The 27690-nt window shown below is 34.6% G+C and overlaps 2 protein-coding genes across 2 annotated transcripts; one reads left to right on the top strand and one right to left on the bottom strand.

Annotated features, from left to right (window-relative positions):
- Window positions 1-2624: 2624 nt before the first annotated feature.
- Window positions 2625-4292, top strand: LOC107867369 (homeobox protein Hox-A10). Its single transcript, XM_016713561.2, has one exon. The coding sequence runs from the start codon at window positions 2759-2761 to the stop codon at window positions 3884-3886; it is 1128 nt and encodes a 375-aa protein (XP_016569047.1). The 5' UTR covers window positions 2625-2758; the 3' UTR covers window positions 3887-4292.
- A 4131-nt stretch (window positions 4293-8423) lies between these two features.
- Window positions 8424-26216, bottom strand: LOC107867368 (uncharacterized protein At5g64816). Its single transcript, XM_016713560.2, has 2 exons — window positions 25957-26216; window positions 8424-9032 (listed from the first exon to the last, which is right to left on the bottom strand). The coding sequence occupies exon 2, from the start codon at window positions 8975-8977 to the stop codon at window positions 8591-8593; it is 387 nt and encodes a 128-aa protein (XP_016569046.2). The 5' UTR covers window positions 8978-9032; window positions 25957-26216; the 3' UTR covers window positions 8424-8590.
- Between the last annotated feature and the right edge of the window lie 1474 nt (window positions 26217-27690).

The raw sequence follows: 27690 nt of genomic DNA, 5'->3' as shown, positions 1-27690 counted from the left end.
CTTTTTTTATTTATCTCTATTTATTTTATTTTTTTGTTGACATGAGAATTAAGAAACAATAAATGATATGAGTAATTTTTTCATATTATTTTTTTAAATATAATCAATTTAATACTTTACAAAATGTATGAATAATGAATTATATTTAATGGTACGGATATAACGAGTAGAAATAGATAAATCGTTCATTAGTTTTATAAACTAAAAAAGTATTGTTGGACATTTTAAAATAAAAATTGGACAGGTAAAAATAGACGGAGGATGTATTAAAATCCTATTTTATTTATCATTTTTTCACATATATAAAAAAATCTAATTTTTTTCATCCTATTTTATCTTAGTATTAATTGCTTATTCTTTAAACTAATTTTAAGCTACAAAAGTAAACACCGATTAAAAGGGATATTATGATAAAATAGTCATGTTAATAATTATTTTTTTAATATATATGTCAAATCAAAATGTGACAAGTTAAAACAAATGAAATGAGAAAGATTTAACTAAATCTCATTTGGTCATAATAAAAAGACAATCTTAACACTCAACAATCTACGCTTTCCCACCATTATTATTTTTATTTATTTATATTTGACTCAACATATTTCTTAAAAATAATAAACACTCGTAGTAATTCTAAGTTATTTAAATGTAGAAAGATAAATAGTATTTAATAGTTTTTCCTTTTTAAAAAATAGTTGGCACATATAAATTTTTACACAACTCAAAAAAAATATTTAATTAGGAGGTTGATTTGATTAATATATCAGATATTATTTTTTTAATCCTCATCTATTTATATGCATTTTAATCATTTTAATTTTAAAATAATTATTACTAAGAGTAGAGTTGAAAAAAAATTATTTATCTTTTGATTATTCAAACATGGCAACTATTTGAGACAAATTTCTTTTAGTAAATATGCCAACTATTTTGAGACGAATGAAGTAGCGAGGATAAAAATAGCCATAAATTAATAAATTATCTATTAATTTTTCAAGTAAAGTTGAATAATACTTTTAATATACTAGATAAGTAAAGATGAATGAATGGAGTATCTTTTTATTTTTTTATTCTGAACAAAAAAAATGATATATCTATTTTTAGTACAGTGAACAACTAAAGATGAAGAAAAAAAATACTATTTTTTTCGTTCATCTTTACCTGTCCACTTTTTCTATTGACATGGTGATTAAGAAGCATTAAATGATAGGATAATTTTATCATATTATTCTTTAAATATAATAAATCTAATACTTTTAAAAATATTTTAGATAATAACTCATACTTAATGCTAAGGACAAAATGTATTTAATGCTAGTAGTAAAATGGATAGAAATAGATAAATTATCCATTAGTTTTATAAATCGAAAAAGTATTGTTGGAAATCTCAAAATAAAAAAAATGGACAAGTGAAAATGGACGGAGGAAGTATTTCTCCCATCCAACTTTACTTGTTCACTATTGACTTAACGCACAAATAATAAATAGTAGAAATTATTTTACTATATCATTCTTTCAACATAGTAAAATTAATGCTTTGAAAAAATATATTAAATGTTGAATATTTAATAGCAAGTGTAAAATAAACAAAGATGGTAAAGTATTCATTAATTTTTCAAATTAATTACATATAATTAGATATTTATTTACAGTACATTGAACAAGTAAAAATGAATGGAGAGAGAAATTTTAGTTTTAAGAAACTTAGTTATAAACATTCCTATTAATTTAAAGTTATCTAAATAGTAAAAAATAAATAATATTTAATATTTTTTTCGTCTCAAAATAGTTGATATGTATAAATTTTACACAACTATTAGGAAAAAATTAATTAAGAGGTTGATTTGGCTAATATATCACATATCAATTCTTTAATCCTTCTCTATTTAGGTGCATTTTAATTTTAAAATAATTATTACTAAGGATAGAGTTGAAAAAATATTAGTTATCTATTAATTATTTAAGCATGTCAACTATTTAAAATATTTAATAAATTTGCTCACTATTTTAAGACGAGTGAAGTAATAATGATAAAATAGTCATAAAGTAATAAATTATCTATTGATTTTTAAACTATATTTTTTAATACACTAGAAAAGTAAAGATGAATGGAGGAAATATTTTTTTTTAATTGAATAATAAAAAGATACACTTATTTTTAATATAATAAACAAGTAAAAATGATTGAAAAATACTACCCCTCTATCCAACTTTACTCGCAAACCATTGACTTAGCACACAACCAATAAATAATAGTATGTAATTTTATCATATCATCCTTTTAATATAATAAATTTTATTTTTTCAAAAATATATTGAATGTTAAATACAAATATACAATAGCAAGTGTAAAACAAACCAAGACGGTAAATTAATCACTAATTTTTTAGATTAATCAGGTATGGATGGATAACGGATAAAAAATATTTTAGTTTTAAGAAATTTTATCTTAAAAAAATATAAATATATATATATATAATGACAGATATACCCTCAGTTAAAAAGTACAACAATCTAAGTCAGATAAGATTTAACCAAACCTCATTTTGGTTAAGACAATCTTAACACTCTCAACACACTACACTTACTCCACCCCCACGCCCACCCCCACCCCCACGCCCACGCCCCACCCCACCCACCCCACGCACCCATCATACCCCCACCCCCTCTCTTCCACTCCCCAAAATCCCATCATTTTCTCCGTCCCCATTTCAGATCAAGAACCCAAAAAACCAAAACGAAAATCCCCTGAAAAGAAATGGAACATCACACAACAACAAGCAGAGCAGAAGCAGAAAGACTCCTAGGGGTTGCAGAGAAGCTCTTACGTGAAAAAGACTTCGCCCCATGTAAAGATTTTGCTCTATTAGCACAAGAAACTGAGCCTTTACTCGAAGGACCTGACCAGATCTTAGCAATTGCTGAAGTACTTTTAGCTTCATCAAAGCGTATCAACAATCACCATGATTGGTATTCCATTCTTCAAATCCAAGGTCGTACTGAAGATTCTGAGTTAATCAAGAAACAGTATCGTCGTCTTGCTCTTCTCCTTCATCCTGATAAGAATAAATACCCTTCTTCTGATGTTGCTTTTGGTCTTGTTGCTGATGCTTGGGCTGTTCTTTCAGATCCCAACAAAAAGGGTTTGTATGATAACGAACTTTCGCTTTTTACACGGGTTAATATGGTGCCCGGTGGTGGTGGAGGAAGAGGCGGCCGTGGGAGGCCGAGGGGTAGTTATAATAAGCACAAGAAAGGAGATGATAAATTGCCTGTCAGGAGGAGTAGTAGGGCTAGTGGTAATTCGGGTCAGAGTCCCAACCCGAACCCGACTCCTACCCCGCCCCCACCTAAGGCGGCGCCGCCAACACCAGTGAGTAGTGGGATAAGGGGACAAAGGGTGGTGAATTTTTGGACTTCGTGTCCTTACTGTTATAATTTGTATGAGTATCCTAGGGTTTATGAAGGGTGTTGTTTGAGGTGTGATAAGTGTAAGAGAGCTTTTACTGCTACTGAGATTTTGACAATGCCACCATTGGTGCCAGGGAGAGAAGCTTATTATTGTATTTGGGGTTTTTTCCCAATGGGATTTGTGACTGGGAATATGGAGGAGTTGGGTAATGGGAAAGGCACCGCGACTGACGCTGCTGCTGCTGCTACTGGTGCATTTCCTACTTGGATGCCACCTATGTTTTCGTCTGATGGGAATGCGAATGTGAATGTTGCGATCCCGAATGCTACTCCTCTGGGTCCGGTTCCAGTTCAGGCTGCAGCTGCAGCGCCAGCGCCAGCACCAGTGAGGGTTCAGGCTCCTGTTTCTGCTGCTCCGAGACCAATGTCGTCAACTGGACCTAAGAAAAGAGGTAGACCTAGGAAGTATAACTAAAAAAGGTTTGATTTTTATGGTTTTCAAAAATGAATTGCCTCAAGAATTTTTAGTGTATGGAATTAATGTTTTAGTGGGGGTTGAGGCAGATGAATTGGTAAGGTTTACATGAGCCAAGAATCTTCGTAAATTGAATGATCTAATGTCGTAGTAAGTTGAGCAAAGTGAGCAAAAGTTGATGCTTTTCTTCACTCATATGAAGAAGTATGTAACTGCACAATGCTTCTTCTAATTGTAGAAATTTCTCGTAGCTTGTTGTTATTAGATGTCGTTGTGTTTGTAGAAATTTCTCTTGTTGTTGGTAGGCTTCCGGGGTTTTGTAGGCACTGTATTTATTCGATTCTCAAGACTTGTAGACTCTTATGTAGTTGAATGATCTTTTATGCCGAATTTCTAAATTCTCGTATTTTTGTTATTCACATTTTTCTGAAGCTGTCTTAGAGGCAGATGGAATTGGTAAGGTTTACAGGAGCCAAGAATCTTCGTAAATTGAATGATCCAATGTTGTAGTAAGTTGAGTAATGAGCAAAAGTAGTTGCTTTTCTTCTCTCATATGAAGAAGTATATAACTCCACAACTATGCTTCTTCTCATTGTGTAGAAATTTCTCATAGCTTCTAGTTGTTAGATGTCAAGTGTTTGTAGAAATTTCTATTGTTGTTGGTAGATTTCTGGGGTTTTTAGGTACTATATTTATTTGATTCTCCAGACTTGTAGTTGTAGATGCGTTTGTAGTTGAATGATCTTTTATGCCAAATTTCTAATTTCATCTTTTATGCTAAATTTCTAAATTCTCGTATTTGTCTTATTCACATCTTTCTGAAGCTGTCTTTGAGGCATGGTGATTTATTTTGTTTAGTGGTAAAGTTTTGATCAGGTACCTGAGGTAATTGTTAATGATTTTCTATAAGTTTTTGTGAATTTCTGTGTATATTGTCTATAAATCAGCTCGTCATTTTGGATTGAACATTTCTATTCAAAGGTTATATTTGTGCTTTAGCATATTGGTTAGTTTATATGAGCCAAGAATCCTTTCAAAACTGAATGCTCCAAATGTTAGCAAGTGAGTAGTGATCCGAAGTAGTTGATTTTCTTCATTCATGTGAAGAAGTATGTGTGATGACCTCAGGACTTCACAGCTGTGCTTCTTCTCGTTGTAAATATTTCTCTTGTTGGTGGTAGCTTTCTTGGGGTTGTAGGTATGTATGTGATTCAGTTTTCCAGAATTAGAGTTATTTGTAGTTGAATGATTGGGGAGCCTTGGAGTAACTGGTAAAGTTGATGCCATGTGACTCGGAGGTCACGAGTTCAAGCCTTGGAAACAGCCTCTGGCAGAAATGCAAGGTAAGGTTGCCTACAATAGATCCTTGTGGTTAGGCCCTTCCCCGGACCCTGCGCATGGCGGGAGCTTTGGTGCACCGGGCTGCCCTCCCTCCCTTCTTTTTTTTCTTTTGAATGATCTTTTAATTCAAATTTCTAAATTCCGTCGTATCCTAATTCACATTTTCCTAAAGTTGTTTTTCTAGAGATAGTCAGATCATGGCATCGTAGTTGTTTTGGACTTCTAATGGTAAACTGTTGATCAGCTATGCGAGTCAACTTTTAATGGTTTTCTTTAAGTTTTCCCGGTTCTTGTATAAATATTGTCTATAAATCATCTTAGCATCAAACTACATAAAAAATTTATCATCTTATCATTGACTCAGCCACTTTATCATTTGTGTAAAGGCAATGCTTTCTCTTGCATTTCTTTCAAACTTGTTTGGAAATTCTTGAGCTGTGATGGTCTATCAGATGCAGTCACTAACCCCCCAAAGGTAGGAGTGAGGTTTGCATACTCCCTACCCGCCCCTGATACCATTTGTGGCACTATACTGGTATGTTTTTGTGTAAAGGATGCTTGTGCTTTGGTATCATTGGGCAATTCTTTGTAGTATCATTCTTTGTAGTCATTCTTCTGCAAATTCAAGTGTTTGTCTTTAGTCTCTGAGCAGGTTGTTTTTATAGAGCCACACTTTCTTTCATTCTTTTTTCCTTTGCTTCTTCTCCTAGTGATTTTTGGCGTTCATCTGCCTTTTTCCATTTAGCCCCCTTGCTTTAGTTCAAGTGGCGTAGAGCTCGAACTACTCACTTGGCCCAATTCACAAGTCCTTCAATCTTGGCCAATTGAATCAAGTCCTGGGGTTTAGAACATGGCTAATTGAACTAGTTCCCCTGCTTAGTTCTCATGGCTTTGCATCGCCTTCAAGTTGCTTCCTGGATATTATGATTACGCCTTAGGATTTTAACAGAAGCTACATCCTTTTTTCTTTTGGCCTTTGTACTTGGACGATCTAGGATATGTACAGGTTCTTGTTAATAAGACCAACTCATTGATTTCAACTTCTTTATGAGATGGTCCAGGTCAGGAAAAGTTTGCCCTGCGCTAGAGAACAAGCAAATCTTGTAGGACCATGAAGGTTTTTCAAAGTGGTATATAGGTAGTGTTCTGCTAGGTATCTCAGAATCAAATTGACCAAAAAGGGCTGTTCTTGGGTTCATAACTAGGTATATGCAAGTAATATTTCCAACCAAATCAGATTGCGTTCACGATCTTGGTGATAAGTTTCTGAGAAAGAGCAAAAGTCGGTGCTCCAAAGCTCCCGCTAGGTGCGACAATCGGAGCAAAGCCAGACCACAAGGGAATCCTTATGCTCCAGTATACTCGATGGCACAAAATCCTTTTGAAGTTAAAATTTATGTGTCTAATCTGAGCTAAGTTTGGCTGCAGCAATTAGCTGAAAATTTTAAAATTTTGCAAAAAATAAAACGGAAAAAAGATTCATTATTTATTGTAAAAGTAATTATTCGACTACTCTACTTGTTACTTTACCAACACAATTTTCCTCAACAACCTAAGAGCTTCTCTTCAAGCTTAGTTAGGTCTAAGATCATGTTGAAAGGCTTAGTCTATGGACAACGGGTGAATATTCTTATATTACCCTTGTTATGGACGGAGGAGGCTAGGTTAGCCGTAAGATGGCTATCTAGTTACTACATTGTTGCTTGTTGCACGATTGAATCTTTGTTAAATTATACAACAACTACAATATACCCAGTATATTCCCACAAAATGGAGTCTTGGGGTGGGGTGGGGGGGAGGGGGTGAGGGTGTAAAGTATACACAGTCCATACTACTATCATACAACATCTTTTTTAAATTTGTGTATTTAAAAATTCGTATAAGCGTGTAATCACAAGCATTTACTTATCAAGGGAACAAGGAGATATAAGATTTCTTAATGGGGTGCTTTAGGACAGTCCCATATCACATTTATCAATTATGGTTTTGCTCACTTATTAAGATTATATAAAAGGTCTAGAAGATGTTGATGGTTTTTACATGTCGTGAGATTTTTCATATTAACGAGAAAAAAAATACAACTTTTAAGATTTTAAATTGCACGTCCAAACAAAATTTTAACTTTAAATCCAGAAGATTATCATGTTGATTCGCCTAGACAATCTTTTATCTTTTTCATCCTCAAAGTTTAAGCTGCTACTACTGCTCGAACGCAACGCATAGTAAGAAAAATATAGGCCTTAGTTTTAAAAGTTAACGGACGTGGGTTATAAAAACAACTAAGGCGTGAAGGAGGCCGACTTGTCAGGTGAAAGCTCTCGCACGCCTTAGCAAGTAAACAGGCCTGACACACAGACCAAGGCGTGATGTTGCCTCCTTCACGCCTTAGTTTTTTTTTATAACGCACATCCGTTTAACTTTTAAAAGTAAGGCTTGAGGAAGGCCACGCCTTTGCCCTAAAAGTAAGGCTTGAGGAAGGCCACGCCTTTGCCCCTTGGAATTTTGGATAAAAAAAGTTGCCCTTTAGGCTCCGGACTTGTACCTCGACTATCATGCAGTACTTGCTATATTTCCCTAGTAGATAATAGTAGCCACCAAAACGTAGCCATATAAGAAACATCCCATGCAAATTTTTGTAATAAAAAAGCAGCAGTAACGCTGTTCAGATGGAAATACTTGTTTGAATAAATACTTCAGAAGATGCAATCTGTGTCACAATTTCGAACAACTCTTCATGTCTGAAAAAAGACAAAACATATCCAACCAAACTTAACTCATTTGATTGGAAACATCAATCTCAATCTCTAATGGATTCTTGTAGTGCTGGCAATCAGGTTTCCGTTGTTATATTAGCAAGCCTCGATATATCTCGATACAACAAGAACAACACCATATCCCGTGAAATCCCACGAAGTGGGGTCTGAGGAAAGTAGAGTATACACCAGGGGCGGAGCTAACCTTTGCCGAGGGGGTTCATTTGAATCCCCTTGGGCGAAAAATTATGCTATATATGCATGATTAAAATTATTTTCTAGGTATATATATTAGATGTTGAACCCCTTTGGTTAGTTCGTATGTTCACTTATGAACCCCTTTAGTGAATAACCTGGCTCCGCCGCTGGTATACACAGACCTTACCGCTACCTCAAAGGTGGTAGAGAGGCTGTTATCAAATATCTCAATGAACAGTCAAAAGTAGATACCACAATAATATTCATCAACATCAGAAGATCGTCAACAGACCAGAATTCTTGAAATGATAGAAGAAAAATGTAAAGAGCAATGTGCTAAGAAAAAACTACAGAAGATTGTCAACAGACCAGAATTATGGAAAAGATAGAAGCAAAATGTTAGAGCAATGTGCTAAGAAGACACCACAGAAGATTGTGAGAGCCTAAGACACTCACTTTGACACCTTTTGAGACAAATATCGTTCCAGTTAGGCACTTGATGCTGATTAACACAAACAGTCCGAGCACACGCATCAGCACAAGCGTCGAGCTCAGAAACACCACAAACAGTAACACAAGTGTCAGGTGTCGGGTCTTTCGAAAACGCACCAACCTTCTTGAGCATCCTGTTTGAAGTACACACTCTTTCACAAACAAATATATCATCGGAGTTCTTTTCACGGCCTCTGGCCCTCTTTAACCTTCCCTCCTCATCTCGCTTTTTCTTCGTCCAGAAAGCTTGCCCTGCCACTACAGCTGGCACAGCAGCTCCCAGTACAGACCACCACCATTCCACCATTACTGCTACCTGGAAAATATTTAGCCTTCAAGGCTTCGACCTTTTCCTTGACAGCCTATGTTAAGACACACACAGACACACACAAAATAAGTAGTATAATAACAAAATAATTTAGCATAAAACAAAACAAAGATTAATGAAACAAATGCATCCAAATATCTAACAGGATCGGTATCTTTAGGCTCAACCTGGAATTAGGAGGCGTTGGAGAAAGAAGGGGCAGTGTACATTATGGGTTCCTCTTATGCCTTTAGCTAACTGAAGGACATACAACACCAACATACGCGGTGTAATCCCACAAGTGGGGTATGGGGAGGGTAGAGTGCATGCAAACCTTACCCCTACCTCAAAAAGATAAGGAGACTGTTTTGGACACACTCTCGGCTCAAGTAAAGCATCTCAAAGCAGTTTGAAAAAGAAAATACAGAAATGGAAGTGGTAACAACAACGAAATATAGCAATGTGGCATACAGAGAAAGAACGATAATAACAACGAACTAGTGTGATAATCGAAGCACAGGAAACATAGATGATAAAATCAATCGACAAACAAGAAACTGTGAGAATAGTGCTAATACTACGGGTAAGAGTGTAGATATTGATACCACCACCTAGCTTATCTCGGAAGAAAATGAGAAAATGTTTAACTACCAATTAACTTTCTACTTTAATCCTCGACCTCCAAGCCCTCCTATCTAAGGTCATGCCCTCGGTACGCTCAAGATGCATCATGCCATATCTAATCACCTCCCGCATTATTTTTTCAGCTTACATGTACCTCTGAACACCTACAGCTGCCAACGACCTCTCACATTTCCTCACTGGGACATCTACGCTCTTCTTCACATGCCCAAACCATATCAACTTCGCTAACCGAAGAACATGAACATATCATTTATGACACCGTTATTATTGATTTGAACCTTTAAACATTGATTGCACAACCTTTTGATGATAAAGAAGGTAAAAAGAAGGGAGAGCATACAGTTGCCTTCTTTTTTGTTTCACTGGTGATGACATGAGTTTCTAAAGTGGAAGTTGGCCACTATCAACGCCTGTCTAGCCCATATGCTAGACTTGACCAACTTAGATATCACTCAAACTAGCTGAGCTTATTAGTTGAAATTGGGTGCAATAATGAGTTATGGACATTGCTATTGTTGAAGCAGATATCCTACTACCTGTATTGTTCCAACGTCTATCATACAGAAAACCAATCACACTGTCCAAATGAATTTGAGTACCTCTTGCAAATCACGATCAGTTTTCTACTCTCTAATGACAAAGTTAACTCAGTATACAATATAATGTTCCTATTGTACGAGTCCTACTCGCTAGCTATTTGCAAGCTCTTCAGCACTTTGTTCTTGTAATATTAACTATGGCCACCCTTAGGCAACACGGGAGCTGTTATGAAAATGGCTCCACTAAAGGCAACTTGGGGCTAATTGAATTAAAATCTTAAAAAAAAACCTACAACAAAATCAATCCAAAGAATGACCTTTACTTTCTATACATCACCACAAACATAAGAGTGCCCTTACTAATTGATACCAAACTTTAGCTTACAGAAGATCATTCTTGCTTCATTCTTTTGTTGAGAAGGTAACATTTGTGTATATTAACAAAAGATAGTACATAGGTTGTACTAAAACCATATTTACAACATATCAGAATAGAGAACTGAATCAAATCCTAACAAGAGCCTAGGATGTCAATGATTGACTCAGTATCCTCTAAGTATATCTGTTTACACCAAAAACAAAACAGTTTGATAAAATTTAGCTTGATCTTCTGTAGATCACAGTTTTTGCCCTCAAAACATCTAGAATTTCTCTCTTTCCATATTGTCCACCAGATACAAGCTGGGACAATCCTCCATCTGTCTCTGTCTGCAGCTCTTGCTAGTTGCTCCTGCCTCCTCCCAGCTAAATAATAAATGAGTGATTTTGTTGGGCATACCCCAAAACATTTGATTACAAATAGCTTTTCCACTGCAGTCTTGCGCCAGACTTTCCTGATGGACCAAACTTCGAACTTTTATTGACAAATATGCCTAAACCAGCATACTGAAACTGAGCTGCACTCACTCTATTATCACTTGAGCTTATTCAGAAGGTACGATTGAGCTGCACTCAATAGATATGAAGTTATAGCGTCTAACCACTTACAGGATCACATTCCTTTAGAGTATGTTTATTGCTTACTGCGAATCCCATGAATTACTGCTAAAAACAAATTCTTTTTACTCAGTGAAGCATCAGAATAGGCAGCTAAAACATACTTTCTGCCTCATCATTTCCTCAAACATTATGAATGCTATACCAGTTCAACTAAGAAAATGACAACAATAACATACCCAATGTATTTCCACAAGTGGGTTTTGGCGAAGGGTAGGATGTACGCAGACCTTACCCTACCTTTGTGTGTGTTTGGGTGGGTGGGATGGGGATGGGGTGAGTTAGAGAGGTTCTCCGTTTCCGACACACGCTTTGACTTACTTTTCTTTTAAGTCCATTTGAAAAAGAGTGTCACTTTCTACATTTAGTAATTCTTTACGCCCAATATGTCATATTAAGAACACAAGATTCAAAGGGCATTTTGGTACATTACAAACATCTTTAGTTTAGGACCATAAGATTTAAAAGTCTTACTTATTTTTTAAATAAACTTTATGCCCGTTTGTGCAATTCCTCGTCAATTCTTTTGAGTTTCGTCTTGCGACTATACTCCCAGGCAGATTGTTTCACAAGTTAGACGGGCCCTGATCCGCGTAGACTAGTGCTGGCAACGGAACCGGAACTTTCCGTTCCGTTCCGTTCCGATAGTGACGTTTCCGATTGATTTCCGGTACCAGTAACGACACGGTCCGGTTGGTTCCAGTTTACCGGTACCCAATGGTCCGGAAAACGATACCGGTCCGGACCTACGAAAAATTCCGGTATTTTCGGTTCGTAACTTTTAAAATTTGGCCTTTTTTTTTAAAAAAAACTTGGTTTGCAACGGCTCTTTTGGCCATTCATTTCAACCGTTATTACCCCCCCCCCCCCACCCACCCCACCCTTTAAAATTTTTACTATAAATATACTTCATTTCAATTATTTTTTTCACACAAATATTATCAATTTTCATACTCTCTCTTAATATTCTCTCAAATTCTCTCTAAATATTTCTAGTTTTATTATATTAGTTGAACACTTGAAGTTGAGGATTCATTTATTATATTAGTTGGAGTTGAAGATTTTTTGAAGATATTACAAGCTTCAATTATCATCTTTTAATTCCGACATTTGTTATACGTCTGCTTTTACGCAGGCGTTCGGTATATTCGTTCCAACTTTAATCTCTTTTTATTTACGTTAATTATCTATATTTTTTATTTTTAGTATCTACATTTATTTACGAATATCAATTTGTATTTGTATTGCTTGTTTTAATATTTTATTTTCAAATATGGATTTTGAAAAAAATAGTAGTGGTAAAAAATCAAATTTTGGTAAGGTCTTTCGTAGAAATAAAAAAAGTAAGGCTAGTACTAGTTCATTACCGGTTAGATTTAATGAAACTTCATTATCACAACCTAATGGTTTTGATGTTGGTATCGGTATGGAATTAGATAATGAGACCCTGAATAGGCGTTATAATAATTTTGAGGAAGACTTACCAGAGGAAGATGATATAGAAGAACAAGAATTAGGTGATACCCCTACCCCTACTAGTCCGGTTACGGAATTACCGGAACACGGTGAAGAACTATCCCCTTTACCGGAATTTACTAGGGCCAAAGGTACCGAACGTACTAAAAGGTCTTTAGTTTGAAAATTTATGGAGCATGATAGGGTAAAAAGTACTGCTACTTGCAATAAATGCAAGAATATTTTTAAATATTTGACTGGGGGGAAAAATGGCGGGACAGGATTGCTAACTTCGCATTTGATAAGATGTAATAAAGAATTTATTCGTCTAAAAAACGAGGCTAAGGCAAAAAAAAGATGGTACAACATTTGTACATGAATCTGTAGGAGGTAATATGGTTCAAACACGTTTAGACATGTTTAACCCGGCTGAAGCAAGTTCATCCTCGACATATAGTGAAGATGTAGATAGAGAAGAACTAGCGAAAATGGTTGTTGTTATGGGTTTGCCTTTTAGTTTTCCTTCGCATCCCGGTTTTATTCATTATATTCAACGAGTATATAATCCCTCTTTTAAAGGTTTTTCACGAAATACAATTAAAAATGATATTTTTAAATTTCAAGCTGAACATTGTCATTTTTTTCGTTGCTTATTTGATAAATTTGATGGTAGAATATCTGTTACTTCTGATATGGGTACTAGTGTTGTCGGTAATGATTATTTTACTCTCACGGCTCATTGGATTGATCACGATTGGAACATGCAAAAAAGAATTATTGCTTATAAATATGTCGATGAGTCTAAAACCGGTATGTATATAGCTAATACAATAGCGGAGAGCATGAAATATTTTAGATTTATTGGTAAACCTATGGCATGCACATTAGATAATGCTTCTAATAATTTGAAAGCTATTGACGAGTTAAAAACTAGATTATGTTTAATGTATCAAGATCATTTTCATGTTAGATGTTCTGCACATATTTTAAATTTGATAGTACATGATGGTATTCATTTGTTTGGAAATGGTTGTCTTAAAGTGCGAATTGTTTGTAGTTCTATGTTTAAAAATAAAAAAAAGGCTGTAATGGATGATTTTAAACGTAAATGTGAACAATGTGGCCTTCCATATAGAAAAATTTCAAAAGAAATTCCTACTAGATGGAATTCTTTGTTTCAAATGTTTGAAGTTGTTGTTATATATAGTAAACCTATACAATTAGTTTATACTTCTTATAATGAGGATGTTAATTTAATGCTAGATGAAGATGATTGGACTGAACTAGAAGAACTTTGTAAATTTTTGAAAACTTTTTATCAAGCTACGAACACAGTATCTACTCAATATACTCCAACTATTTGTTCTGTTTTAGTAACTATTACTGCTATTTCTAAAGTACTTGTTGAATATAAAAAAATATGTCCTAACAAAGAGGCAATCGAAGCTATGATTGAAAAATTTTAAAAATATTATTTTCCTATTCCACAAATTCTTTTAACAACTAATTTATCAAACCCATTTTATAAAGAACATGGTACAATGATGTTGGTTAGAAAATTATACAACAATTTAGAAATTGGACTTCATCAAAAGCCATCAGTTGAAACTTCTTGTGCTAGCATAGTATCTACAGCTAGGAGTTTATATAACTTGTATCAAGTTATGGAACAAAATATTGGGCCGATTGAACCTCCTAGTTTTAGACGTAGATATGATGATTTAGATGACGAGATGGGCGAAGAACTTGGTCTTCAATGTTGTAGGAGTAATGATTTTGATTCGTATCTTTTGCAGGACCGGGAAAATATTAGAGATGAAACTGGAAAACAACAACTTTTATCGTGGTGGAAGACCCAGATCAGACAATTTCCAAAACTTTCAAGGATGGTTCGAGATTTGTTATCAGCTCAAGCTTCTTCAGTTGCTTCGGAGCAAGCTTTCAGCGCAGGAAGATTTATAATAGGAGATCATCGGTATTTGTTAGCAAGAGATAATTTGGAGATTTCGGTATTATTTAGAGATTGGATCAATGCCGAACGAAGAAATTTTGGGCTCCCAAATTACCGCCCCATATTGAAGACGAAATAGATGAAATTTTTGAGGAAAATAGTGATGATGGAATGGAAGCAATGAAGGAACAAGGAAATAGACCAATTTCGGAGGATTTATCCGTCGAAGAATTAGAAAAGTTACGCTAAAAAAATTATAGACAATTTAGATATTAATAAGATTCTACAATAGAAATCTAATTCACACAGAACCCTTCCTAGAAGGTGGCTGCGTAGATTAGATTTACATTTAATATCTTTGTAATAAATGTACAACGTACGAAATTTGAATAAATATAACGGCTATTCGCCTGATTTTGTTTTAAATTTTCTCTTTTGTTTGTTGCAATTATGAAAAAAAAAAAATATTATATTAAGTATTTAAGTTTATAAAGTTAGAAAAAATTTTAACTTCTTAAACTTACTAAAAATATTATATTAACTTAACATATATTTTTTAAGTTAAAATTTAAAACCTTTTACAATAATTAAAACTTAAACATATTATAAAAAAGTTAATAAATTATATAAACTATATAAGTTAAAAATATATATATATAACTTATATATTAATCTCATTAAGTTATAATTTAAATTAGAACTTTAAAAAAAAAAAAAATTGGTACCAGCGGCGATATTCCGGTATCACTCCGGTCCGTTCCGGTTCCACACCGGTAGCTAGCGGACCGGTCCAAACAAGGGAAATTTTTCGGTATTCCGGTTCCGGTAACTCCGGTTCCGGCGATATAAAACGGTAATGAGGTTCCGGTACCGTTCCGGATCCGGTCAAACCGGTCCGGCGGTTCCGGTTCCGGTCCGTTGACAGCCTTAGTGTAGATCAAGGGTAAAGACTCATCACTTATGACATGGGCAATGAGTGTATTTAATCGTGTTCGCTCCCCATGTTATTGCACCTCAGAGTCGATAGGGACCTAGAGCACTACCTTCGCTCTTGGCGTTCCTTCGTACATCCCCGAATTTCACCCCTACACACAAAATTCCACTCTCCTTTGTCTCACTCAAGTGAACTGGTTTCGATAGCATTCCACCAGTTTTTTGTGGCTTTCACTTTCAACTTGATTCACCACCGCTTACGTTCCCTGCATATATATATATATGTTGAAGTGTGTGACCATCTCATCTAAAAGCATAAGCTGTTAAAGAGAGCACACTTTTATTATTTGATTATATTCTCAACACGCCCCCTCACGTGCAGACCCAATTCTTTTTCATTGGTCAAGCAAGTGGAAATTTTTTTTAATGTTGGGTGGCGGTGAGATTTCGATCTATGACCTCAGCTTACCTTGATACCATGTTGAAGTGTGTGATCATCTCATCTAAAAGCTTAAGCTTAAGCTGTTAGAGAGCTACTTTTATTATTTAATGATATTCAACAATATACACACAATGGAATAATTTTCAAAAACATATACTAGTCTAAAGTTCACACTTGCTGCCACAAAAGAAGTAATGACTGCAGTTGTATTCTGCACCACTGACTTAAAATTCAGGATTCACATTTCGTCTCAGAGGAAAGTAAACAGATCCACTAGTCAAAAGAGACTCGGTGTAGTGTACTAGCTTAATGGATAAAAAAGAACAGCAGCTAAAGCTTTGAACTTGACAGTGGCTGAAGAAGGGTTCATCAACACCTTCCAAGAGTTAAAACACATAGCATCAGACGCAAAAAAAATTAAAAGATTTCGTCAGCAGGACAAATATGTGCAAATGGGTGTCATAAAACATCAAGAGCATGTCAAATTGAGAAATCTTTTACATACTATTCAGGAAACAAAAACTTCGCATTCAAAGGGGATAGAGAGGCAACCCACATACTGTAGACCTTTCTATGGGGAGATTTTTTGGGATTTGAAATATAGAAGGGAGTTTCAAGATTGGGAAGTGAATTGAGTTCTAAAGATTGATAAACCTACTTCATAAGCAAGTCAATACGGTGGATAATCCTGGTGTGATGGGGTCTTGGAAGTAATGGAGTGTTCTCTGTGAAGTCAGTCTTTTTATGAGAAACTTTTGGTTAGGGCCCATGTAATCCAATATGGGCTCCAAGTGTGCCAAGGAAGGTGTGTGCCTTCCCTTGGCTAGCCGCTAGAAGGGTAATTTTGATGGCCGAAAAATCTTAGAAAGTGAAAGGTTGTCTATGTTATTTGGTGTTACATGAGCACGGAGAAGGTTGAGGAGATGGATCACTTACCATGATATTGTGGGATATGTTTAGATGGTTTCGCACTGCTTAGGTAATGTAATGCCCAGAACTGTGAAAAATCTAATGCTCAATTGGAAGAGCGAAAGGAGGTGAAAACAAAGGGCCTGGAACGTGGTTCTGATTCCATTAATGTGGGTAGTCTGGAGAGAGAAATAGGAGAGTGTAGCGTCAAGTTCCTTGCGGTCAAGGAGTAGATTGCGCTCTCTATTTTCTTTGGTGTAAATGGATAGTTCCTTCTTGATCTTTTGGTATAACCTTTGTATACAACTATTTTGGTCATGTTTATGAATGAAAATACTTTTACTTGATAAAAAGAATTATATATGGAATATATTAGTCTTCTAAACCGAAAACAAAAAAAATTTAAATTGAAAATATGCAATAAAATTGTAACGTTAGACTCTCACAATTAGAGAGGACGTTATTTTAAAAAATAATTAAACTTCCAACATACGCTTGATATGCCAAAGTGGTATATTATTTTTGAGTTATCCACCCGTCTATTTTTCTCATGTGATATACCAATACTTTATTTGACATTTGGTTCATCGAACAAATATAAAAAGTACAAGATACCCAGTATAATCCCACACGGTGGGGAGGGTAAAGTGTATGCAGACCTTACCACTACGGGCTACAGCTACCTCAATAAACACCATGTGTAAGTCATTCTTCCTCTATCTATACTGCTCCACCAGTCTCCTCACCACACCAGATGAATGGCTTCTAAAGTTAAGCGTCCTAGCATGAATTTGAACTCTGAACTGGTTCACGAAAATTTCCACAACCCTCTTCACCCTCATCTCCGCCACCCTCTCTGAAACTTTCGTAGTGTCGCTTAGTAGATTAATACCTCAATAGTTATTGTAATTTTGAACGTCGCCCTTGTTCTTATACAACCAAATCATTGTACTCCACTTCCATTCTTCTGGCATTTTCATTATCCTAAAAATGACGACACGCAGAATTTTTTGTACAACCTTATCTCATATTTGGTTACTAATCTTGCGACACTGAGATTAATAAGTAGTATTGAGGCCTGTAATCTCTTTCAGAAGGTGGAATAATAGTACCAAGATTAGTTATCCCATGATAAAATAATGAAAATGACAAAAATACCCTTGAAGTCTCGCAAGCCCTTTTTTCTACTAAAGACTTATAGGACAGTCGAATCATCTAGCTTCTCCTTTAGCTTGAGCCGGGGGTCTATCGGAAACAACCTCTCTACTTCTTCAGAGGTAGCGGTATGGTCTGCGTATATCTTACCCTTCCCAGACCCCACTTTGTGGGAATACACTGGGTTTGTTGTTGTTGAATCATCTGGCTTTGGTGCAAATTTGGAGCATTGATTTTTAGTTTTTTGTCTAATAAACAAAAGCCCCGATAAGGAGGTGCAAAAGTTGGTGGTTATAGGTTTGAAAGGGGTAGACCAGAGAAGAATTGGAGAGAGGTGATTAGATAGGACATAGCACAACTTCAACTCCCCGATGACATGACCCTAAATAGGAGAGTACAAAGGTGAGGATAGGGTAGACTGTGGTAGATCCAGGATTTTCATTAAGGAAGTTTAAAAATATGAAGTAACTAAATGCACGAAGACGCCAAGGAAATTCAGCATCTACTATACATACATAAAAATAGTTGTAACCTTATATATACAATGCAATTGTTCACCGAAGGAGGTCTGAACCCTCTTGGTCCTACTTGGCTCCCTCTTGAGGGTAGATGGTTAGTAGGGAGTTGGGTGTCTTCTCTCTTCCCAATTGTATCGCAGGGTTTTAGTTTGGAAAACTATTTGTTCCCTTTTAGCATTATTATTGTTATTATCTTAGTTATAATTATTGCTAGCATTATCTATTCTTCGATTTTATTAGTATTGTTGTTTCTTTGATTTACTTATCTTTGAGTTTGGAGCTTAAAGAACATGTCAAACCAACCAAAACGGGTTTATCTCATGCTTTACCAATGACAAACAAAGTGGCAAACAATCCACACCAAATAGATGTTTGATCAATGGGCTCCAACTTTTTTTTAAAAAAATGAACCCTACCCAACAACTTGTGATTGAAATTCTATCTTGCGACTTGTTGGGCAAGGCAACAACTTAAGCCTATTTACTTAGATATATTTTTAAAAATATTATGTGTCGTTTGCAAGGTCGACGATTTGATCAAATTCTAAGTTCTCAATCAAATTTCAATTAATATATATATATATATATCTTATGTTAAATATATTCAAATTCTCCATTAATCAAGTTTTGTCTTAATATGTTCACACCGCAAAATCTAAATTGTCATAACTAGTCAATTTTAAATTCTTAGTCAAATTTCAATTAAAATAATTCTATATATTTCTTATATCATAGATATTCAAATTCTCTATTAAGTTTTGTCTTAATATGTTGACACTACAAAATCTAAATTTAGCCATAACTAATCAAATTTTAAATTCTCAGTCAAAGTTCAATTAAAATAATTCTATATATTTCTTATATCATAGGTATTCAAATTCTCTGTAATCAAGTTTTGACTTGATACGTTCACACTAATCTAAATTTGATCATAACTGGTCAAATTTTAAATTCTCAGTCAAATGTCAATTAAAATAGTTCTATATATTTCTTATAGAGAAAATGGTCAAAAGCCCCCCCCAACCTTTACCTCAAATTCCAATTACACACTTATACTTTGTGAGGATCCTATGACCCCCCCTGAACTATTTTAAAATAAAATTATTACCCCCCAACGCTGACATGGCAAGAGAGTGTGTTTCACTCTCTTTAAAAAAGAGTGAAAACGAAAATAATTTATTAAAAATTTATTTTTAATAAATATATATAATTTTAATATATAATTTTTAATATTCCTCCTCCTTCTCCTCCTCCTCTCGAATTACGTGAGAATGTTGAATCAATTTAGATTGAAAAATTCGAATTAATTTCTGAGTTAGAATCAGTCCTTAGCTCCCCAAAAATTGATTAACGTTGAGAATGTTGAAATTCATCGAAAAAAACAAAGTCGCCGGAATTTTGAATTTTGCCGACGTCGTCACTGTCCAGCGCCGATGGACATCGAATTTTGAACGTTGAAACAATGTCGAATTTGGTGAAAATCGAATATTTTTGGACATTAATTGTTGATTTGATTTTGATAAGATTACCTATCGTGTGAATTCCATATGATTCATTATGCCATTGAAGAAGAAGAAGTTATTGAAGAAAAAGAAAAATAGAAGAAGAAGAAGAGAAGAAGAAGAAGAATTGAATGGCATATGATGTGGAATTAACTTTTTATAGTAAAAAAAAGTAATATGACGTGGAATTACGTGGAATGACACGTGGCAGCGCGTGTAGACCACAAATTAAAATAAAATTTGGGTATGGGCTTTTAGACAGGTAGATATTCCACTTTAAAATAGTTCAGGGGTAATAATTCCATTTTAAAATAGTTCAGGGGGGTCATAGGATCCCCCGCAAAGTATAAGTGTGTAGTTGGGATTTGGGGTAAAGGTTGGGGGGGCTATATCATAGTTAATTATCATATCTATTACACATGACTTTTGGTTTGATATGAATTTCAAACGTTTTAGATGGGATCCTCTTCATTGAATTTCCCTTCTCATTGCCAATTAAAACTATAACTATATAAGTAAATCTAATTGAAATTGTTGTAATCTTAGCTAGACACATAGCGTTCACTATAAAAACCCGTGAAGACATAACTCATTTCACTATTCTCCATTTCATAGAGTTTTTTGTGAAAGTTATGCAACATTTTCATTTACATTTCCTCTTCCCTTTTTTATGAACTTTAGAAATGAAATTGTGTGCATATAGTTCTTTTCTCTTAAAATCAGCATGTTTAATTAAATATTTGTGGCTTTTTATCAAGCCAATAGAAAGTATTTGAATGTGAATTTATCTGCGGATGCTAGCATTACTGTTCAAGGTAAATCAATCAATATTGGCACTTAAATAACTGTAGTCTTCAATATTTTATTGTATAAAATTCTTACGTTAATCAACAACTCATAAGAATTTAATACAAAAAAAAAATGAAGCCTACATTAATTTAAAGGATAGTGTTGATTAATTTACCTTGAACAATATTGCTAGCACCCATAGGTAAACTCATTTTCAAATGATTTTTGTAGGCCTGATAAAAAATCACAAATATTTTAATTAATCTTGATGATTTTTAGAAAAAAGAACTGTACACACATATAATTTCTTTTCTAAAGTTCATAACAATAGGAGGAGGATATGTAAGGAACTGTTTGGCCGTGAGTATTCACTTTTTTCTCGAAGTTTTTTCACTTTTATTTGAAAATCAACGTCTGGTCACAAAAATTCCAGATACAACTTGAATGTACTTGGAATTTGAAAAACCACCAAAACTTTGTTCACTTTCACTTTCAAATTTTACCCTAGATTCTCTTTATATAAGAGAAAATATATAAAATCCACCCTCACCCCCCAAACTTGTCTACTAAACTTAGTTTAACACTTTAACTTTTCGAGCGTTTATACCCTTATTTAATAATAAAACAACCTCTCTACCTCTTCGGAGGTAGCGGTATGAACTGCGTACATCTTACCCTCCCCAGACCCCATGCTGTGGGAATACATTGGGTTTGTTGTTGTTGTTGTATATCCCTATTGCAGTCTAAAGTAAATTAATAGCCTCATCCCAAAACAATCAGAAATCAATATCCAAGAGTGATACACGCCCCTGACATGTGTATAATACTATTCTTTTAAAAATATATTTTTTTTATTCATTTTATAAAGTTTCCCCTTCTTTCTCCATATTCATGGCAGCTCGAGCTGCACTTTCATGGGAAAAACATAAAATTTAGTTATCAAACTCGCGACACACACACCACTCATAATTTATAAGGCTTCTCAACTTAATTAGTTTATTGATGAGACCAGAAGACAATTTACAAAAGGGGTATTTTTTTATTTTTGTGTGTGGGGGGGGGGGGGGGGGGTAATTCTCATTTTATATTTTATAAAATGATCTCATTTAAATTATACTTCACGTTTAAATCATATTTCATGATTTTTAGAAAAAGTACATTCAAATAACCAAAGAATATTTGCGAAACTATAGTCAAACACAACTCTAACTTCAAAACTCCAAATAAAGTGAAAAAATATTTGTAATAATATGTAGTAGCTCGTATATGGGATCTAATCTGACATTATGTAACTATCTATTTTGATATATTACCCTTTTAGAATAAATTTGATAGTATGTTTTAACGCAGATTAGTCAAGTTGATTGATTTTGCTAGTTTTCAAAAACTGGGGGTTATCGATCATATTTTAAAAAATACATCCAATTTCTAAATATTATTTGCAAAAAAATGGCGAAGCACAACTCCAACTCCAATTTTAAAAATTTCATTAAAATAAATAATATTTGGATTTCATGGCAAAATGGCCACTAAATGAAATGTAACACCCCGTAATTACTAGTACATGTGTGACCAAATTGAAGTTGACAAATTGTACGTATTTGCACCTGTAAGACCAAAAGTATAAGTACTCAAGATGTTTTACATATAGATAAGTGAGCTTGAGAAGCCAAACAATGAAGCCTAGACATAGAGGCCTAATCCACGAAGGGATTCACTGTCGTATATGGTCACATACGATTCGTATTCTTGGTCTAAGACTTGATACAAAAGGCCTAAGTTTTGAGGCAAAGAGTTGGATCATAGAGTATAGTCTTTTTTATTTTTTGAAAGTTGGTAACTTTGTATAACTGTTATCGGTCCTAAGCCGGGGGTCTCTTAGAAACAGCCTCTCTACTTCACCTGAGGTAGTGGTATGGTTTGCGTACACTCTACCCTCCCCAAACCCCACTATGTCGAAATACACTGGGTATGTTGTTGTTGTTGGTAACTTTGTATATTCTATAAATGTTCAAGAAAGATAAGCTCAGTACTTTGGCTGCAGTGAACCATATTTACAGCAAAAAGGCTCTAAGAAACTGAACTATTATAAATTCCTAAATGGAGCTAGTTGGATCATAGAGTATAGTTTACGACCGTGAAATGAAGATATGGTAAGTACATCTCAACATACATAGAACCACTCCTAAGACAGTGGACATTGCCCAAACTTAGCCACAATAGGTTTCACGGCCCATAAATCGAATTCACAACCGTGAATGTGGGTGTGGTTGAGGGAGAGCTCAAGATGAGCTTCTGGATAAGAAGGCCTCCACCACAGCACCACTTATGGTGGGTTCACAGCCGTGGATGGTGGTTTAGGGCCACTTTTACGAATAATGGCTCCATGAAGGTAAGGCGGTGCAAAGTTTACGTATGTGTAAAGTTTGATCTAATCCTCATTTCTCACCTCTCTCTCACATGAAGCTCTTGGAAGCTCTCCAGAGTGATATCCTTGATCTATAAGGTCTAAGGTAAGGTTCCTCTATAGTTCGGGCTCAGGTTTCGCCCATTGATTATGTGATGCCAACTCAAGTTTTTTCTCCACTTTTAGCTTTTGGCATAATACTTGCAGAGGTGTATGGTGAAGGAAAACCTTAAGGTTGGATGTATAAGGTAAGCTCATGAGAGCGGTTTTACACGTTATGGTAAAGAATTCACGGGACGGTAGTCAAAAGCCGTGAGTTCTCCGTTAGATGTACTTGTTTAAGCATTACAAGGGCTATTAATTGTGAAGTAAGGCAGGAGTAATCTTGACCTCACGTGGGGATCATGTGTTCATTTGGGAGGCGGGGAATTGGGTGTCATGATACACTGCTTGTTTATAGTGTTTGTCGAGCTTGCCGCTCGTAGTTATTTATTTACTGCTGGCATGGCCGTGCTTCTTGGTTAGCTGCTTATTCGGCCTCCATATTGTCATTTGGTATAGATAATGATTATCGAATGAAAGGCAAAGTTCGTGCACCATGGTAGTAGAGCAAGCCTCAAGGGTATGTAAAGCTAAAACCTCCTTTGTTGTTAAGGCACGACCTTAGGTTAGATGTTTCTCCTATTAGGGTCAATATAGCTTATTTGATATATGAGAACAGAGCCTTTATTTGCTATGCGTCAAACACATGATTATATGCCTAACATGGCCAAAATATCCATATGCTCTTTTCATTTCAAAGTACTTTCCTTCGTGCTTCCTATGTCTATATGTTGAATATAACCATCTCCATGTAAGTCTTCAACTTTTGACACCCTTGTGATATCCTATAGCATTATGTATCCTCAGGTTGAAACTAGAAATTACCATTTACCACAAGAGACCAGGATTTCCAACAAAAGCAATAAAAGCTAAGTCATTTTTTCCATCTGTCTGAATCTTTGAGGTTAAAAGTTACCATATATATGTGCTAGCGGCAAGGTACACACAGGTTGTCTAGAAGCAGAAAAAAATAGGGCTGATAGGGTTCCTCTAGAAGAGTAAAAGTTGTCTAATGGGCAATTGCTTGATCTTTGAACTCCAGACCACATTTTTAGCCTGCCAAAATGCTTAGATCTATATTAAGCCTCTACCACTTCAAGCCCTTACTCTCTGTCCAATACCGAACCCAGTCTTTAGTAAGAAACTCAAACACATATGGCCTACCAAGAAGAATTGAATGGTCTGAAACGAATCATACTAACTATATTATCAACCAAATCATACCATCCAGTTGCTTGAAGGCGCAGTGCATCATATCAGTCAATTTTGTTCTTTTTTTTCCTTTCCAAATCCTTCAGCTAATTTGATGGCAAGCATCTTGTTCAAGAAAACACCCAGTCCATGAATTTGCTTAACGAAAATGAGTACAAACACATCCACTAGGCCACTATGGATGTGTGAGCAATTAAATCAATGATAAGCATCTTGTTCAAAGCGATAAAGTTGTGTTTTGGAAATGGGCCAGCTGTAGATAGGTTGCAAAAGTTGCTGGCAGGTCCCCCCCATAGGCTGATGCAAGGTTTTGGTACTGGACTAATGGGCGCTTGAATGCGACGTATGTGTATATAAAGGGCTGGAGATAGAGTTTCGACAATGAATTTCGACTCTTAAGAAATTCATTTAATATGTACAAATTATCTATTTAGAACCCAAGAAGGGCTAAAACTTCGAACCCATATATCCTTCTCTCTATATATACACACAACAACGGTAATTTTGAAAAACATATAGGAGTACTAGTCTTAGTTCACATTTGCTGCCACAAAAGGAGTAACGGCTGAAGTTGCATTTTGTACCACTAACTTCAAATTCTGGATTCACTAATGTCTCAGATGAAAGTAAGCTAATGTCTCAGTCAAAAGAGACTCGGCATAGGGTGTGTTAAGTATGGAGGGATTTCTGATCTTCTCGAAAATATTTTCTCTGGGAAAAAGAAGCTCCTTCAAATGAGGAACATGTCTTCCCTAGTAGAAGTAGGGAAAACAAGTTCCAAAAGTAGCAGCATTCCACATTGATTGTGTCCCCCCACCATCCAACACACCACATATTCACCCCCGTCCCCTTAGCTCCCATCCCCACCACTCCACACCCCTACCTCCCACCCCCACCGCCCACAATATTTGTCTAGATTATATACAACTGCTTTTAGGAATAATAAGTGAGAAACACACTTATTTTCCAAAAAAGGACATTTTTCTAGAAAACAATTGCCATCAAAAACATCTTCCCTCATATCTAACACACCCACAGTGTACTACTAACTCAGTGGAAAAAGAAGAACAACAGCTAAAGCTTTGAACTTGACAATGTCTGAAGAAGGGATCATCAAACACCTTCCAAGAGTAAACCAAAAAAAAAAGATAGCCCAGTTCCCTAAAGCTCCCGCCATGCACAGGGTCCGGGTAAGGGCATTACCACCAGAGTAAACACATAACATCAAATGCAAAAAAGATTCGAAATTTTCATCAGCAGGACAACATATTCGCAAATGGGTGTCATAAAACATCAACAACACCTCAAATTTAGCGAAATTTTTCCACATTATTCAAGAAACAAAATCTTCATATATTCAAAGGGTATGGAAGAACAACTAGAAACTGCAATTTAAATAATTAATTAGGTAAGAAAGGGCAATACCTTGATTTTATCTCCTTATCAGCCTTCACAAGTGACAATCAGTGAGTTCTGTAGTAGCTTTTGAGCTTTTTCTCCCTTTTTTTATTTTTTTTATTTTTTTTTTGTGTAAAACCTTTTGTATTCAGCAAATAAAAATGGGAAAAAGGCCCAAGCTGGAGAAAATGAGAAAGATAGTCCCCAGTTTTTTTTTAAAAAAAATAAATAAATAAATCGCACAACCTAAATTTCGATCGATTGGAGCTTACAGAAAATTCCAATATTTCATATAATTACTAAAATCTCAATTTTATATTTATCAAAATACATAGTTAGCTCTCGATATATCTAAAGAAAATACATGGTACATAATTAGCTCTCGATATATTTTTTCTGATTTTAGGTTTATCGAGATACATAATACGTTCAACGAACAAACATATTTTCTTATAAAGATACATAATTAGCTCCTTTATATTTTTTCTAAGTTTAAATCTGTCGAGATATATAATACATCTAAAGAACTACATTTCTTCTCGTAAAGATACATAATTAGCTTTCGATATATTTTTTCGATTTTGGATCTTTCGAGATACATAATTAGCTCCCTGATACATCCAACGAAGGTACATAATCAGTTTGAATGTTTGTAATTACTTTGTATAGGTGGGTATGTGTGTAAATACAATAAGTTATAGTGTGTTTATGTTTTTTTTTTTATCTAACCGCCTCATTTTATGTGTCATTATATAATTTGACATGGTGTTTTAAAAAAAATTGAAAGAGGAAAAGCTCTTTAATTAAAAGAAAATGAGTAAAGGTAAAAGAAAAATATTAAAGTTAAATTAATTTTAATTATAGAAAGATGGACATTTTTTAGGATGGAATAAAAAGGTAAATGATGTCACATAACATGAAGTGAGTAGTAGGTTCAAATATTTCTTTTAATCATCCTATGAGTAGTTTTAGTCCTTTATTAAGTTTGTTAAAAATAATAATTTGGTTTCTGTCGAATATTTATCATACTCTATTTGTAAGTTTTAATCATTATTTTAAATATTTAATCAGAAATAGTAAAAGTTTTAATTAGAAATTCAAAATCGAAACATAAAAAACTGTCTCATGTGTAATTCAGATGTCTTTTGTTAATTGCTCTTTGATGCAAATTAACGTTTATCCAAATATAAATGATATTTGAGACACAATAGTTGCTTTACACACTTGTAATTTCAGATGTTGCATAGGCTTGGAGCAAAAATTGTATGCATTTACTAGGCTAGGGTGGGCATGGTACGATATTTTAAATTTTGGTATGGTAATTTCGATTTTTGGTATTTAAAAGAATAATATCATTACCATACCAAATTAGATCGATATGGCTCAGTATTTTTAAATTCAATTTTAGTATTTTACGGTATGGTAATTCGATAACCATACTTTATTTGATTTCGACTTACATATATTCATATAAAAAAAACTATAACTTTAAACTTTAAAAACATCTCAATTATTTCAGACTAACAACTATTTTTGTTAATCAATTACACAAAAACAACATTTCAATCACGATTGAGTAGTCCAGGATGCAAACTCTGAACAACATTACCTAAATTTAAGCATAATACTCCTAAAGTTTCCCACAAAATTTATTTCTGAATAAAAGTTACTTTTATGTTCAATTGGCTAATGGATGATATATAAATATATTTAATAATCTTAAATATAATATATAGGTCTTATATATTATTAAAAAACTTC

Source organism: Capsicum annuum, chromosome 4 (assembly GCF_002878395.1).
Source record: "Capsicum annuum cultivar UCD-10X-F1 chromosome 4, UCD10Xv1.1, whole genome shotgun sequence".
Taxonomy (NCBI): Eukaryota; Viridiplantae; Streptophyta; class Magnoliopsida; order Solanales; family Solanaceae; genus Capsicum; species Capsicum annuum.
This window is presented reverse-complemented; position numbering and strand designations above follow the sequence as displayed.